Source organism: Mastigoproctus giganteus, chromosome 5 (genome assembly GCF_048544385.1).
Source record: "Mastigoproctus giganteus isolate SK-2022 chromosome 5, ASM4854438v1, whole genome shotgun sequence".
NCBI lineage: Eukaryota > Metazoa > Arthropoda > Arachnida > Uropygi > Thelyphonidae > Mastigoproctus > Mastigoproctus giganteus.
Window position 1 is genome coordinate 169,114,975 of NC_143579.1, and position 15,928 is coordinate 169,130,902.

At 39.5% G+C, this 15,928-nt stretch overlaps 1 protein-coding gene across 1 annotated transcript in view; it reads left to right on the forward strand.

Annotated features, from left to right (window-relative positions):
- Window positions 1-15,928, forward strand: part of LOC150085830 (uncharacterized) — a 113,828-nt gene that overhangs the window by 70,191 nt on the left and 27,709 nt on the right. Inside the window, exon 5 of the mRNA XM_090373511.1 lies at window positions 2,884-2,953. Coding sequence (XP_090229637.1) covers window positions 2,884-2,953 — 70 coding nt within the window. The remainder of the gene's footprint in view (window positions 1-2,883; window positions 2,954-15,928) is intronic.

The window sequence follows — 15,928 nt, forward strand, 5'->3', positions numbered from 1 at the left end:
AATGAAATTGAGTTATTTATGTGTAGGAATTGTTTTAGATATCTGAGCATTCCTTGAAAAGGAAAAGTCATATCAGCACTATACTTTCAGCATTATGTTTGTTTTATCACTCCTGACAAAGGTTAAGGAGTAAGAGATATCTTTCCTCACCCCAGAGAAATCTACAGGGTGTCTCAAAAATATTGGTACAAACGTTCAGGGGAGGTAGGTAACATCTAAAGGAATGTGAATCGCATAGGAACCCATAACTGGAAACGTCACGGGAAAGTGGTAGCAGAGGCACAAGAAACAGAAATGACACAAGACATTTATTTGACATAATATTAACAATGGAGTAAGAGATCGATGCATTTCATGATGTTACAACAGATGTTCGAAGGTTCCACCATGAGACGCGATGCATGCATGACACCGACGCAGCATGGATTGGCGGACACGGTCGAACACACCTGCAGTTTCTTTGACAGTAGCAGCAGCGCAGACGAGTCTCGCCACGAGATCCATTTCCGTCTCCACAGGCGATTCATACACGATAGATTTGAGGGCCCCCCACAGAAAGAAATCAAGGTTCGATAAATCAGGTGAGCGTGGGGACCAGGCAACGGGTCCACCACGGCCAATCCATAGACTCCCAAAACGAACGCCTGTTCAAATGGTCTCGAACACACCTTCCATAATGGGCAGGTGCCCTGTCATGTTGAAACCAAATGTTTTGTCTTACATTTGCTGGAACATCATCAAGTAACCCTGGTAGAACTTGTTCAAGAAAGATCTGATAATTAACAGAGTTCATGCGGGATGGTAACAGGTATGGGCCGACTAAGCAGTCACCGACCATACCTGCCCACACATTTATTGCGAAGCGATGTTGTGCCACATGGGGGCGCACACCGTGTGGGTTGTCGTGAGCCCACACATGAGCCTTGTGCTGATTGAATAAGCCTTCCCGAGTGAAATAAGCCTCATCCGTGAACAAAACATAGGCTGGAAAATTGAAGTCTCAAACACTTTCTTGGAAAAACCTCTATGCAAAAGACACGTGCAGGATGATCTTGGGGGAGCAGTAACTGAACCCTTTGGAGATGAAAGTGGTCTAAGGAATTGTCATGCCAGACACTCTGTACACTGCAATGAGACACTCCTAAGGCAGAGGCAACGGCACGTGTGCTGGTAGTAGGATTATTCTGGACGGCATTCAACACACTTTCTTCCATGGCTGGAGTTCACGTCGAACGTGGTCTGCCCACACTACTCCTGTTACCTCTAAATGACCTATAATCGCACAAATTTTGATGCACACGCACAAACAAACGGTGGTCTGGTACATGTCTGTCTGGGAAGCATACTCCATAAATTCGTTGAGCGGCTTGCCCGTTGCCCTCTGCTAATCCATACACTAGGTGCATGTCTGCCAGGTCACAGTTCGTATATCGATGCATGCTCTTCGTGCGGCAACTACCGCGATGTCTACTGACTTACGGTGACGTTTCCGGTTATGGGTTCCTATGTGATTCACATTCCTTTAGATGTTACCTACCTCCCCTAAACATTTGTACCAATATTTTTGAGACGCCCTGTATATATAATTTTGTAACAGATTCCTGGCATATATTTTCTTTGGTTGTTGGGAAGGTTTTAAGTCAAACTTCAATTCCATAGCCTTCCACTTCTGTGCACAGATATCTGTAAGTGGTTATCAATGGGCATTGCTTTTCTTGGACTAATGTTTTTAGTAGAGTTCCCCATGGTTAAGTGTTGGTTCATTGTGTTCAAGGTTTATTAGTGATATTGATAAATGCACATTAGGGGCTTAATGTCTAGGTTTGCACATGATACAGAGATTGGCAGGTGGTCAATGACAGTAATCAGGATATGTTACTGCAACAATGTCTATGAAAAGTGGCAATTATGGTTTAACAGTGACAAATGCAAAGTATTGCATATATATAGCAGCAATCCCAGAATAATATACCGACCATGCGGTACCACACTCCAGGTAGTAGAGAACAAAAAGGCCTTAGAATAATCATACAGACTTTCATTAACTGCTCTGAGAAGTCCAGACAAGTTGCTAAGACAGCTTGTGGAGTTTGTCAGTGATGTATACAGAAATTTTGCTAGCAGGGGTAAGGAGGTAATTATTCCACTGAGGCTTCAGACCTGTATGCAGTACTCAAGACCACATCTTCAGTACTGCATACAGGTCTGAAGCCTCATTTTTGAAAGGATGTGGGTCTGTTGGAATTGGTGTAGTGAAAAGCGACAAGATTAGTGAGGGGAACCAAAGGCTACTCAAGATTTTGGTTCTTCAGTTTTGAAAATTACAACTAGGAAATTATGAGGAGATCTAATTGAGGTATTTATGGCTTTGAAGGGATTGAGAGCTAAATATTGATGACATTCTTATGCTTGCTCAGACAGCCCACATAAGGGACATAAATTTAAATTGAATAAGGATGATTGCAGGATGGATGTGTGGAAATTTGCTTTCAGCCAGATGATAGTTGATTGTTAGGCAAACTTTCATTTGGTGGTAGTTCGAATAAATTTGAGGAGGAATTAACAAATTATGTTTAATATCAGGTATTTTTAATACAATTTTTAATATCAGATATGTTGGTTGTTTGAGTTTTTATGGGTTCCTTTTATTGAAGTTGCACCCCAAGCATAGAAGAGCACTATGTGTGGCACAAGCCACAGTTTGTTTGCTAATCCATTTTTATACTCATAAATTGCATATTTCATGACTGTTCATTATGTTTTTTTTTTTTTTCCCTGATATAATAGGGGAAAAAAGTGTATTCTGTTTCCCTCTGTGTGACTAGAATGATTAGTTTTAAATATTCTAAATTAATAAAATGTGTGTATGCTTTATTTTTACAGGATCAAAAAGGATCTCTTAGCTAAAGCCTCTGAAAGAAAAGGAAATCCTATGTTGTATGAACTTATTGAAGTGAGTTTTATTTAATAAGTTTGAGCTCTTGCTTGTTTTCATTTTGATTTTCACCTTGCATCATTTATTTACTCATCTTAAACTTATTTCTAAAGTGAATTATTCTTACTGTTTGCTTGTCAGTTAGTGTTATTGTAACTCTAAAAAGTTAAAAACTTCTTTTGTTAGTTTGTTTCTTTTGCAATTCTATGAAATTAGATGGCACATTTGTATATTATTTTGCTTTTGGAAACTGCCATAGAAAATATAAAAAAAACCTTATCAGTTTGATACCGGACATTTCAAAATATTGGATAATTTGTAATCGTTACCCCTTCAGCAGATGCAGTTTTTAACCCAGTAAATCACAGTAACCCAAGGGGCTCACATCTGGTGAGTATGGGCTTGGCACATCCAGGTCCCTGAACTGGATATCATCATTCTTTTCTTCTTGATGATTTCCTTCTACTTCTCTCTCTCTCTCTCTCTCTCTCTCTCTCTCTCTCTCTCTCTCTCTCTCTCTCTCTCTCTCTCTCTCTCTCAGGGTAACTCAGAATTTTTTTTGGCTGGTGCAGCATAAGCCTCAGGCTTCCTTCTGCCATATGGCTAATAATAATAACTGAAATATTTAAATATCTATTAAAATGATGTAAATATGAGTTTTAATGTCTAAAGTGGGAACTTATTTTAACCAGTGTGATTCAGTTATTTTTTAATTGCAGAACTGTAACTGTACAAAATGTATAGTTATAGTTCTGTTTCTTTCTATTCCTGCATATTTTTGGTGTCAGCTTTGATTTCCCTCAGTGATTATTACTGTGGATATTGGAAGTGATTAGCATTAGTAAAGATCAAAAGAAGCAAAGCTAGGCTTTTGCTACATCAGCCAAAAAAATAATCAGTTATCATATTTTTTGCGCCACTAGGACGGTAAAATACAGTATAAACTTCCTGATATTATGGTTCATTATTTTTCCCAAGTAATGTATATTTATGCCCTATGGGTTTGAGTTTTTATGGGTTCCTTTTATTGAAGTTGCACCCCCAAGCATAGAATAGCACTATGTGCTCTTCTATGCTTGGGGTGCATCTACATCTGTCTTTCTTCAGTTTGAAAATTCCGACAGCATTCATTCCCTGGAACAAGATAATTTCTTTCCACATTCTGTAACTCACACATTTGTAGCCTTTCTTCCTATAGACATCCCTTTGCTATTTCAAGAAAAGTTGCCTGTCTTTGGACCCTTCAAGAAGCTTAATTTTTCCTTAGATGTTGGCCTCCAGAATATTTTTCCAAATTCATTCTCACCATTGACTTGTATAACAACTATAACCTCCTCCTCATGCAAAGGTACTGTAAATCATTCAAGAGACATTGTGTACCTTCCTGGTATTAGTATTAATATTGATCATATAGTGCAAGGAAGCACTATATTAGCATTAGTAGAGGCATATGATGCAAAAAAGCAAGCTTATGCAGCATCAGCCAAAAAAAAAAAAAAAAAAAGCTCCCATCTCACCCCTCTGTTCGATCCAAATACCTGTCCAGCTGATCCTTAAATTTATTTAGGCTATCAACTTCCACAACAAGGGATGGAAGTCTGTTCCACCAACCAACTACCCGCTGGCTAAAGGCAAATTTCCGCACATCTATCCTACATCTTTCTTTCCTCAATCTGAATTTATGCCCTCTCGGGTGATTATTCTGAGCAAGAGAAAGAATCCCATCGGCATTGAGCATGCTCAAACCATTCAATGCATTATACACCTCTATCAGATCACCTTGCCGGTGCCTAGTCTCCAGACACTGTAATTTGCAAAACTTAAGCCTTTCTTCGTAAGAGCAACCCTTTGTTCCATTCACTAATCTTGTTGCCCTTCTCTGTACTTGTTCCAGCAGCTCTACATCCTTCTTGAAATGAGGCCTCCAGACCTGTATACAGTACTCTAGGTGTGGCCTGACCATTGCCTTATACAAGGGAATAATCACCTCCTTATCCCTGCACCAGGTTTGGCACATTATAGCCTTAAGTCGCTAATGTGCCAATAAAACCCAAGCAACAACAACAGCCTTATCCCTGCTGGAAAAATTCCTGTATGTCATTGACAAGACACCATGAGCTACTCTTGCAGCCCGTCTGCACTGCTCCGAACTTCATATCTGCCTGAACAATTACCCCCAGGTCCTTTTCATTCTCTACCACTGTCAGTGTAGTACCACAGAGTTCATACGTTGCTCTGGGGTTGCTGTTTCCCATATGTAGTACTTTACATTTGTCAATGTTAAACTTCATTTGCCACCTCTCAGCCCATCTGCTCAACCTTTCCAGATCCTGTTGCAGCAGCATAGCATCAGTAGTGTCCTTAACAACCCTGCCAACCTTTGTATCGTCTGCAAACTGGACATTAAGCTTGATATACCATCATCAGTATCATTTATAAATACAGAAAACAATAATGGACCCAACACCGAACCCTGAGGGAATCCACTAATAACATTAGTCCACGATATGCAGTGTCCATTGATTACCACTCTGTCTTCTTCCCCTCAACTATCCCTTTATCCATAGCAGCAATTTGCCTCCAATGCCACACTGCTCCGATTTGTGCAGCAGTCTTCCATGTGCAACAGTATCAAAAGCCTTTCTAAGATCGAAATATATAATATAAAGTTATTCCCTGCATCCAGTTCTTTTGTGACTGCATCATAGTATCCAGTCAGATTGGTCAGGCAAGACTTCCCCTTAACAAAACCATGCTGTGTCCGAGCTATAACTGAAGTCTTGTCTAGATGATCCTGCAGTGCTTCTTTAACCAGTGCCTCCATTAATTTTCCTGGAACAGAAGTTAAACTCAGAGGTCTATAATTACTTTTGTCAGCCTTTGATCCTCCTTTCTGAATTGGGGGTCGCATTTGCACATCTCCAGTCTATGGGTACCTCCCCTAATCCAAGGAAGCTCTCATAATTATGGCTAAGGGTTTGCTTACTTCTTTTGCTGCCTCCTTTAATATAACTGGATAGATCTCAACCACCCACAGGTGCCTTTCCTGTGTTTATCTTCAACAAAATCTCCTCCACTTTACTCTCAGTTATTACAAGATTATCTAGCTTACTGCCAGAGTTGAATATACCTCTGGCATTCCCCTCGCTGAATAACTTCTCACGTGTGAATGTTGATGCAAAATATTCATTTAGTTTGTTAGCTACTTGAGCAGGATCATCAACAGTTGAACCATCGATATCAAGTGGACCAATCTGATTCATTCCCTTCCTTCTAGAGTTTACATAAGTAAAGAACTCTTTGCTGTTTTTCTTTGCATCCTTTGCCAAAGATTTCTCGTAATCTGCCTTCGCCTGCCTAACCTCCTTTGTAACTTGGTTACAGACCAGCTTATATCTATCATAGGCTTCTGTGTCACATGTTAATTTATATGTATCCCATGCATTTTTCTTCTCTGCCATATGTCTCATTAGTTCATCTGACCTCCATTTAGGTCTAAACCTTGAACAATATTTCTTAGTTGGTATGTAAAGCCTACTAGCTTCCAAGATAAATTCTTTGAATTCTTCCCATTTTGAATTTGCTGTTGGTAACATCATCAGTTGGTCCCACCATATAGAATTTAAATACTGTCTCAGACTACCGTAGTCACCTTTATGAAAGCAAAAACCCTTCCCTTTACCCCTAATGGTAGTTACCTCTTTGAGTAAATCCCACTTCAGCACACTGTGATCACTGCCACCTAGTGGTTCCTTTATCTGCAGATTCTTAATGCATGAAGAATCAGTACTGATAATCAGATCAAGAGTATTACCCCCTCTAGTTGCCTCACGAACATGCTGATGTAGAAAACAATCCAATAAATCCACAAAAGCCTTGCTAGTGTGTGAGTGACCAACCCACAAATTCCAGTCAATATCTGGGAAATTAAAATACCCCATTATAAGACTCTCTGATATACTGGTCCACTATATTTCCCTGTACAGTTTCTTATTATACTCATCAGAGTCATTAGGCCTATAACACGCTCGTACTCTCAATTTTGACCTCCCAATGCTTATGTCACACAAAACTGACTCGACACTGCACTGTCCAGCGATGTCGACTGGCTTCACTTCCTTGGATTTTGTGTGTCTTAACTAATAGCATAACCCCTCCTCCCTTCCTGTCTTGTCTATTCTTCCTGTACACATTGTACTCCCCAAATTCTAGTTCTGCATTCCTTATATCTGTGACACTACATCTCTGATATCCCAACAATATTTGCCTTTGATGTTTTGAGCAATACCTCATACTTTTGCTGCAGAGCCAAAAAAAAAAAAAAAGAAAAATAATAAAAAAAAAAAACATATATATAAAAGTAGATAAGAAACTCTCCAGTTGACCTTTTGAATTTCTTGAAATTGTCATTCTCAACTACCTGCAGAGGCAACTTGTTCCAGTAATCATCAGCTTGCTGGGTAATAGAAAACTTCCTACAATCTAGTAAAAACGTCTTCCCCTGGATTCTTTATAACAGTGAAATTTCTCATTTTAACAAATTTTCTTGGAGCCTTATAAATCTGTCAGGTTCCCTAACCTAAGATGCCTGGTTACCAAGCTCTGTAGTCGGCATAATTGAAATCTTTCCTTGTAAATTTGCTCATTTGTCCTCTTACAGTTGCCCTTCTGCCAATCTCACCATATGAGTTGCCTGTTTTTGGATCCATTCGAGAGGCTGAGTGTTTCTTTAGATGGAGTCTCCATACTTAGACACGGTATTCCAAGTGCTATGCAGTCTTACATTTGCCTTATGCAATGGGATTATGACTTCCCTATCTCTATAGGCTATCTTCTATACATAATTGATAGGACACCATGGGCTTTCCTGGCTGCCTGCTCAGAGAATTTCATATCTGCCTGTATCTCTGCAACCCACATATTCAAAGTCTTTCCTCATATGGATGCCCTTTTGCTGATCTCACCAGGCAAGTTATCCGTCTATGTACCCTTTCGAGAAGTACAATGTCTTTCTTTAGGTGCGGTCCCCATATTTGAATACAGTATTCCAAGTGTGGTCTAACAATAGCCTTAAATAATGGGATTATGACGTTCTTACTTCTACTAGCAATTGTTCGATAAATCATCAGTAAGACACCGTGGGCCTTCCTTGCAACCTGTCTATAATGCTCGGTGAACTTTGTGTCCGACCGTATTGTAACACCCAAGTCCTTTTGCTCCACTACTGGCTTTACTTCAACTCCACCAAGTGTATAAATTTGGGGTTACTATTCCCCAGGTGTTAATACCTTACACTTTGCTGAATTAAAGCTTAGCTGCTATTTTTCCAACCATCACTGAAGTCTATCACTTTGTCTCCCCCCCTTGGGGGGAGACAAAGACTTGGGGGGGAGACAAAGACCAATAGATTGACAGTAGCCACTGGCAGAGGTGAAAGAGATTCTTGCACTGCTTCTATTAGAATGAGCAGAAGCCTGAAAAACAAGATGCATGGTATTTCAGAGACTGCTGGGAGCCATTGCGGTACAAGTAAACACATGGGTTGTGTTAGGGTAGCTAAGAATAGAAACAGGTGCAGGTATACTTGCGTGTACACCAATGCTAGGAGTTTAGTAAATAAATTTGATGAATTTGAGGTATTGCTCAAAACATCAAAGGCAGATATTGTTGGGATATCAGAGACGTGGTGTCACACAGATATAAGGGATGCAGAACTGCAATTTGGGGAGTACAACGTCTACAGAAAGGATAGACAGGATAGGAAGGGGGGAGGCGTTATGCTATTAGTTAAGAAACACATAAAAACCAAGGAAGTGAAGCCAGTCGACATCACTGGACAGTGCAGTGTTGAGTCAGTTTGGTGTGACATAAGCATTGGGAGATCAAAATTGAGAGTAGGAGTGTGCTATAGGCCTAATGACTCTGATGAGTATAATAAGGAACTGTACAGGGAAATAGAGTGGGCCAGTAAATCAGAGAGTCTTATAATGGGAGATTTTAATTTCCCAGATATTGACTGGAATTTGGGGGCTGGTTACTCGCACACTAGCAGGTCTTTTGTAGACTTATTGGATGATTGTTTTCTACATCAGCATGTTCGGGAGGCAACTAGAGGGAGTAATACTCTTGATTTGATTATCAGCAGTGATTCTTCATGCATTAAGAATCTGCAGATAAATGAACCACTAGGTGGCAGTGATCACAGTGTGCTGAAGTGGGATTTACTGAAAGAGGTAACTACCATTAGGGGTAAAGGGAAGGGTTATTGCTTCCGTAAAGGCGACTACGATGGACTGAGACAGTATTTAAATTCTATACGGTGGGACCAACTGATGATGTTACCAACAGCAAATTCAAAATGGGAAGCATTCAAAGAACTTATCTTGGAAGCTACTAGGCTTTACATACCAACTAAGAAATATTGTTCAAGGTTTAGGCCAAAATGGATGTCAGATGAACTAATGAGGCATATGGCAGAGAAGAAAAATGCATGGGATACTTACAAATTAACACATGACACAGAAGCCTATGATAGATACAAGTTGATATGCAACCAGGTTACAAAGGAGGTTAGGCAGGTGAAGGCAGATTACGAGAAATCCTTGGCAAGGGATGCAAAGAAAAACAGCAAAGAGTTCTTTACTTATGTAAACTCTAGAAGGAAGGGGATGAATCAGATTGGTCCACTTGATATTGATGGGTCAACTGTTGATGATCCTGCTCAGGTAGCTAACAAACTAAATGAATATTTTGCATCGACATTCACACATGAAGAGTTACTCAGCAAGGGGAATGCCAGAGGTGTATTCAACTCTAGCAGTAAGCTACAGAATCTTGAAATAACTGGGAGTAAAGTGGAGGAGAAACTGTTGAAGATAAATACAAGAAAGGCACCCGGGGTGGATGGGATCTATCCAGTTATATTAAAGGAGGCAGCAAAGGAGGTAAGCAGACCCTTAGCCATAATTATGAGAGCTTCCTTGGACTCAGGGGAGGTACCCATAGACTGGAAATGTGCAAATGTGACCCCAATTCACAAAGGAGGATCAAAGGCTGACACAAGTAATTATAGACCTGTGAGCTTAACTTCTGTTCCAGGAAAATTAATGGAGGCACTGGTCAAAGAAGCACTGCAGGATCATTTAGACAAGACTTCAGTTATAGCTCAGACACAGCATGGTTTTGTTAAGGGGAAGTCTTGCCTGACAAACTTGATTGGATACTATGATGCAGTCACAAAAGAACTGGATGCAGGGAATAACTTTGATATTATATACTTGGATCTTAGAAAGGCTTTTGATACTGTTGCACATGGAAGACTGCTACACAAATTGGAGCAGTGTGACATTGGAGGCAAATTGCTGCTATGGATAAAGGGGTGGTTGAGGGGGAGAAGACAGAGAGTGGTAATCAATGGACACTGCATATCGTGGACTAATGTTATTAGTGGATTCCCTCAGGGTTCGGTGTTGGGTCCATTATTGTTTTCTGTATTTATAAATGATATTGATGATGGTATATCAAGCTTAATGTCCAAGTTTGCAGATGATACAAAGGTTTGCAGGGTTGTCAAGGACACTACTGACACTATGCTGCTGCAACAGGATCTGGAAAGGTTGAGCAGATGGGCTGAGAGGTGGCAAATGAAGTTTAACATTGACAAATGTAAAGTACTACACATGGGAAACAGCAACCCCAGAGCAACGTATCAACTCTGTGGTACTACACTGACAGTAGTAGAGAATGAAAGGGACTTGGGGGTGATTGTGCAGGCAGATATGAAGTTCTCTGAGCAGTGCAGACGGGCTGCAAGAGTAGCTCATGGAGTATTGTCAATGATATACAGGAATTTTTCCAGCAGGGATAAGGAGGTGATTATTCCATTGTATAAGACAATGGTCAGGCCACACCTAGAGTACTGTATACAGGTCTGGAGGCCTCATTTCAAGAAGGATGTAGAGCTGCTGGAACGAGTACAGAGAAGGGCAACAAGATTAGTGAATGGAACAAAGGGGTGCTCTTACGAAGAAAGGCTTAAGTTTTGCAAATTACAGTGTCTGGAGACTAGGCACCAGCGAGGTGATCTGATAGAGGTGTATAAAGCCTTGAATGGTTTAAGCATGCTCAATGCTGATGGGATTCTTCCTCTAGCTCAGAAAAATCACCTGAGAGGGCATAAATTCAAATTGAGGAAAGACAGATGTAGGATAGACGTGCGGAAATTTGCCTTTAGCCAGCGGGTGGTTGGTTGGTGGAACAGACTGCCATCCCTTGTGGTGGAGGTTGATAGCCTAAATAAGTTTAAGGCTCAGCTGGACAGGTATTTTGAACGAACAGAGGGGTGAAGTGGAAGTGGGTTTTTTTTTTTTTTTTTTTGGCTGATGCTGCATAAGCTTGCTTTCTTGCATCAAATGGCTCTACTAATGCTAATGCTATCTAGGTCACACCGAAGAAGCTCTGCTTGGTGATGATCATTAACTACTCTACCAATATTTACATCATCTTCAAATTTAGACATCATACCCTCTATCCCTTCGTCAATGTCATTTATGAAAATCAAAAACGACAGTGGTCCTTGGGGAACCCCACTTCTTACATCAACCCAATCTGAGGAATAACCATTTATCACAACCCTCTGCCTCCTGCCCTGAAGCCATCCAGCTATCTATCTAAGGATTTTCCCTGTGATCCCGACCTGTTCCAGTTTATAAAGTATCTGCTCATGTGGGACTGAGTCAAATGCTCTGCTGAAATCCAAATAAACAATGTCGAAATCACTAAATCCTGCCCTCGAGTGACCCTTTCAAAATAGCTAACCAAATTAGTTAAATATGAATTCTGAGTATCCTTCAGAATTTCATTTCTATCTAAATGATCCTGAATTACAACCTTGATCATTGTCTCCATGGTTTTCCCTACTTACCTACTCCAATACCGCCCTTATGTATTGGAGATACATTGGCACTTTTCGAATCCAATGGAATCACTCATGAGTCCAATGATGCCCTCATAATTAGCCTCAATGGTTCACTGCACTCACTTGTCACCTCCCTTAAGATTATAGGATATATGCCATCAATCCCAGGAGCCTTACTGGCCTGTCAGTTCGAAAGTTATTTTTCATTAAATAAACATGAAATTTCAACATCATTAATTACATTTTTTTCAACATCACTCCCATAATTTCTCATTGACAGTAAGAGTTTTTCTTCTGTAAATATCGATGCAAAGTAACCATTGAGTTCATCTGCAACTTCAGCTGTGGTATCTAATACTATCCCACGTCCATTACATAAGGGTCCAATCTGGGTTGTTCTCTTCTTAGCATTTATATGTGTGAATAATTCCTTATCCCCCACTCTTTGTGCTCTTTGCCAGCCTAATATTTTCTATGGCACTACTACAGATAAATTTGTAGCTGTTATAGGCTTCAGTACTTTTTATTGCTCTGTAACTTTTCCATGCAGTCTTTTTCTGCTCAAGTAACCTGGCAACTTCCTTATTTATCCAACTTGGAATCTTCCTCGTGGAGAACTTTTTAAATGGTATTTACACATTCAAGGCTTCTGTGATTAATGTTTTAAAGGTATACCATAATTCAGTTTTATTCGCTCTGTGTGATCTCTACCCAGTTAATAGAGGCCATGTAGCACCTAAGCCGTCTTAATTTCCTTTCCTGAAATTATACTCATTCCTTTGCCTTTTACTACTTCTACCTCTCTCTTCATTGTCCACTGTAGCACTCCGTAATAACTTCCTGCTACTGGTTCCTGTAATGTCAGCCCTATTATATCATCTGATTCATGGATGATGATGTAGTCTAAAATATTCTTTTCCCTAGACATGTTACAAATAACAATCTAGTTGATTTAAAAATTTTGTTCCCCATGTGTAGTTTCCTTCCCATTTGCTCCAATCAATTAAAGAAAAATTAAAATAACCCATAATAAGACATTGATGCTTACTTGCCCATTCCATTTGCATGTAGAGGCTCTCATAATTTTCACAATCATTTGGCCTGTAGATTACTCCCACTCTCATACCTTTGCTTCCAACTATCTCACACCATACAGATTCTATACTAGCATGCAAAACATCTGAATCTGGTTAAGCTTTCATTGCACTCAGGCTGCTTTTGATAAGAAGCATGACCCCACCACCCCTTCTATTTTCCCTATCCTTCCTAAATACAGTATACATACCGTACTGAAACTCATCATCCCCTACCTCTGGGTGGCATCACTTTTTCTGTAAGCCCTATTACGTCAGCGTTACTTGTTCTAACCATCAGTTCGAATTCACTCATTTTATTGACAACACTTCTGACATTACTGTATAAACAGTTAAGACTTAGTGTTCTTGTATAGTTAACTACCCTGACACATCCCTTAAAGTTATTTAAGCTTGCTTCCCTGGCACTAGCTACCCACTCATTTGAAATGTTTCTGCCCTCAGAAGGTCTTGCTAATGCATTCTGTTGCGGTAACAAACAAGAACTCATGAGGTATGTGCTAGCGTTACTTTTATATATTATAAAATTATCAGATAAAATATATTATCAGATAAACGCATATCTATATTACCCTTATCTCCCCAAATTAGTAGTTTCCCCGAACCTTTAAAGATAATACTGGTAAAAACTCGTACCACCTTTGTCTAAATGTATCCCATCTCTACAATACAAATTCCTTCTACCTACAAGTGTGTGCCAAGCTGATAGAAATTTCCCCTCAAAAGCTTTGCAGAGTCCAAGTCTTGAGTTAATCCAAAAGTCTTTCAGCATATAATCCCTCCTATTGTGCCTTGGCAGAATTGCAGACACATAGAATATTTGTCTAACGAATCGTCAGATTGTGTATGCTTAATAGCATTAGTCCTCACATGAATAATAATATTATCTTTACCCCCCCTACTTAAAATCTGACAGTTTGTTGGTGACATCATTAATAGTTGCTCCTGGCTGACATACCCTGGTTCTAGTCCACCTATCCTTATTACAAAAAATATATTCTGTGTCCCTGAGAATAGTCTCCTGATAGAACTAAATCCTTTTGAACCAGAGTAGTTTGTACTTGGTTATTCTTTTCTGGGGCCCAAATCGGGAGTGCATCATGGTAGGTTACTAGTCTTGAGTCCCTGATGAGCTCCCAGTTACATTATCCTTGAGGGTACGCACACATTTTTTTTAGTGACTCAAATTGTTCAAATTGCACCAAATTTTCACTTAGAATCAGTAAACTCCTTTCAACAGTGACAAAGAAAAGAATTGCCAGTTGAGGTATGGTTATCCACTAGGTCAACCTTGGAATACATGCTACAGGTTCTGCAAAGGATAAAATCCTGACTCTCCTGGAAATCGGCATCAGCTATTTCCATATGAGTCATGGTGCCCTCTAAGTGTTCAAGGCAGATCTTGTAACAACCATTGTAAAATTTACTAAATGTATATAAAAGAAACTTTCAAAAAATTATATTTATAATATTATAAAGATCAAACTATTATAGGAAAAAAAAAAAAAAAACATCAAAATAAACTTTACAATATACTAAATAACCATTGAAATCCTGCTCTACTCCACTAATCCCCTCTTATCTAGAGTTCTTTGTTATCGCTATGGAGAGCTCCACAAGGCACGTCTTGCTCCCCACGAATGCCAACAGTTGAATGTACCCTACATTCCATCTTTTATTTCAACAAATCTCACTCTGCACAAACAACTACTACAACTTGTTGAATATCCCACTAGTTCCTAAGTGCTGATCTCCAGTCTGGTCAAGTAAACTTAATGTGTATTTTCTAAAATGCAGTTGCTACACAAAATAATATTCTGCTGTTTTATACCCATATTTTAAGACAACATCACATTTTTACTGGGGATAACCATGACTTCTTACTTTTTTTGGTATGAGCATATTGCAAATATTGCTTCTGTGTCAACAAAAAAAGTAGGTTATCTTTTTTGCTTTTGGCTTTCTTTTGACTTCTGAGCAGTGCTACTGACTCTACAAATCTAAAATACCCCTCCCCCTTCACCATGAAATAAAGTTCACATATCAGGTTTGGTACTCCAACCTCTCTCTCAAGCTCCTAAGCTTTATTCAAAACAATAAGTAAGGTTAATTAATGAACTGTCTATTACCAACTCTCTCCAGTGTCTGTCACATAGGCATTAATTTTCTGCTATATGCCGTTTCTAGAGATATTTTCATTGGAACTTTCATAATTAGCACTTGTAATTTCACTGCTTTCTTCCAAACCTGTCCAATTTGAAAATTACAAAATTTTTCCTCTTTCATCCCTTCTACTTCTGTTCCTTAGAATGACATTGTTTCACTTGTATTTCCTGAAAATCACCATCTACAGAAGTTCAAGTCTAATGTCAACTGGTGTCTTCTGTCTTCTCAGCCCTCAACTCATGCACAGTACTAAAGTACTCTAGGTTCTCATACCATTGATGGGGTTATCATAAAAGAAAGAGTGAAAAATATTTCCTTTGTTTAGTAACTGTTCATTTTTATTACTTAGTGCTTATTTATCTTACTATTGTGGATTATTGCAGACACAGAGCGAAACGGAGACAGAATAAATAATGACAAATTTAATGTTAATTGGAAACATACATATATTAAATAGATACATACAAAAACTTTCAGTTAGTTTGTTAACCTTCATCAGTCAAACTACAGGTAAGAGTGGAACACGAGGGCGTGTACTGCCAATCATGTATGTGAGCTGCGTGATCTGGTGGTTAATTGTTGGATGTTGAAGCCTGTGGCTGAGACGCATGTGAATGTTGCCAACGTTTGTCATTCATCAAAATGGTTGCTTCAATGATAGGGTGGACACAACATCCACTGCTCCTGTTGACCGAGGTATTAGAGCATGTGATGTTCAACGACTCCAACCAGGCGCATCGTCTGTAGTGGCGGGACCTATCTAGGTCCCGCCACTATCGAGAAAGGAGCCCCTAGTAGGCAAGCTCACCAACACCA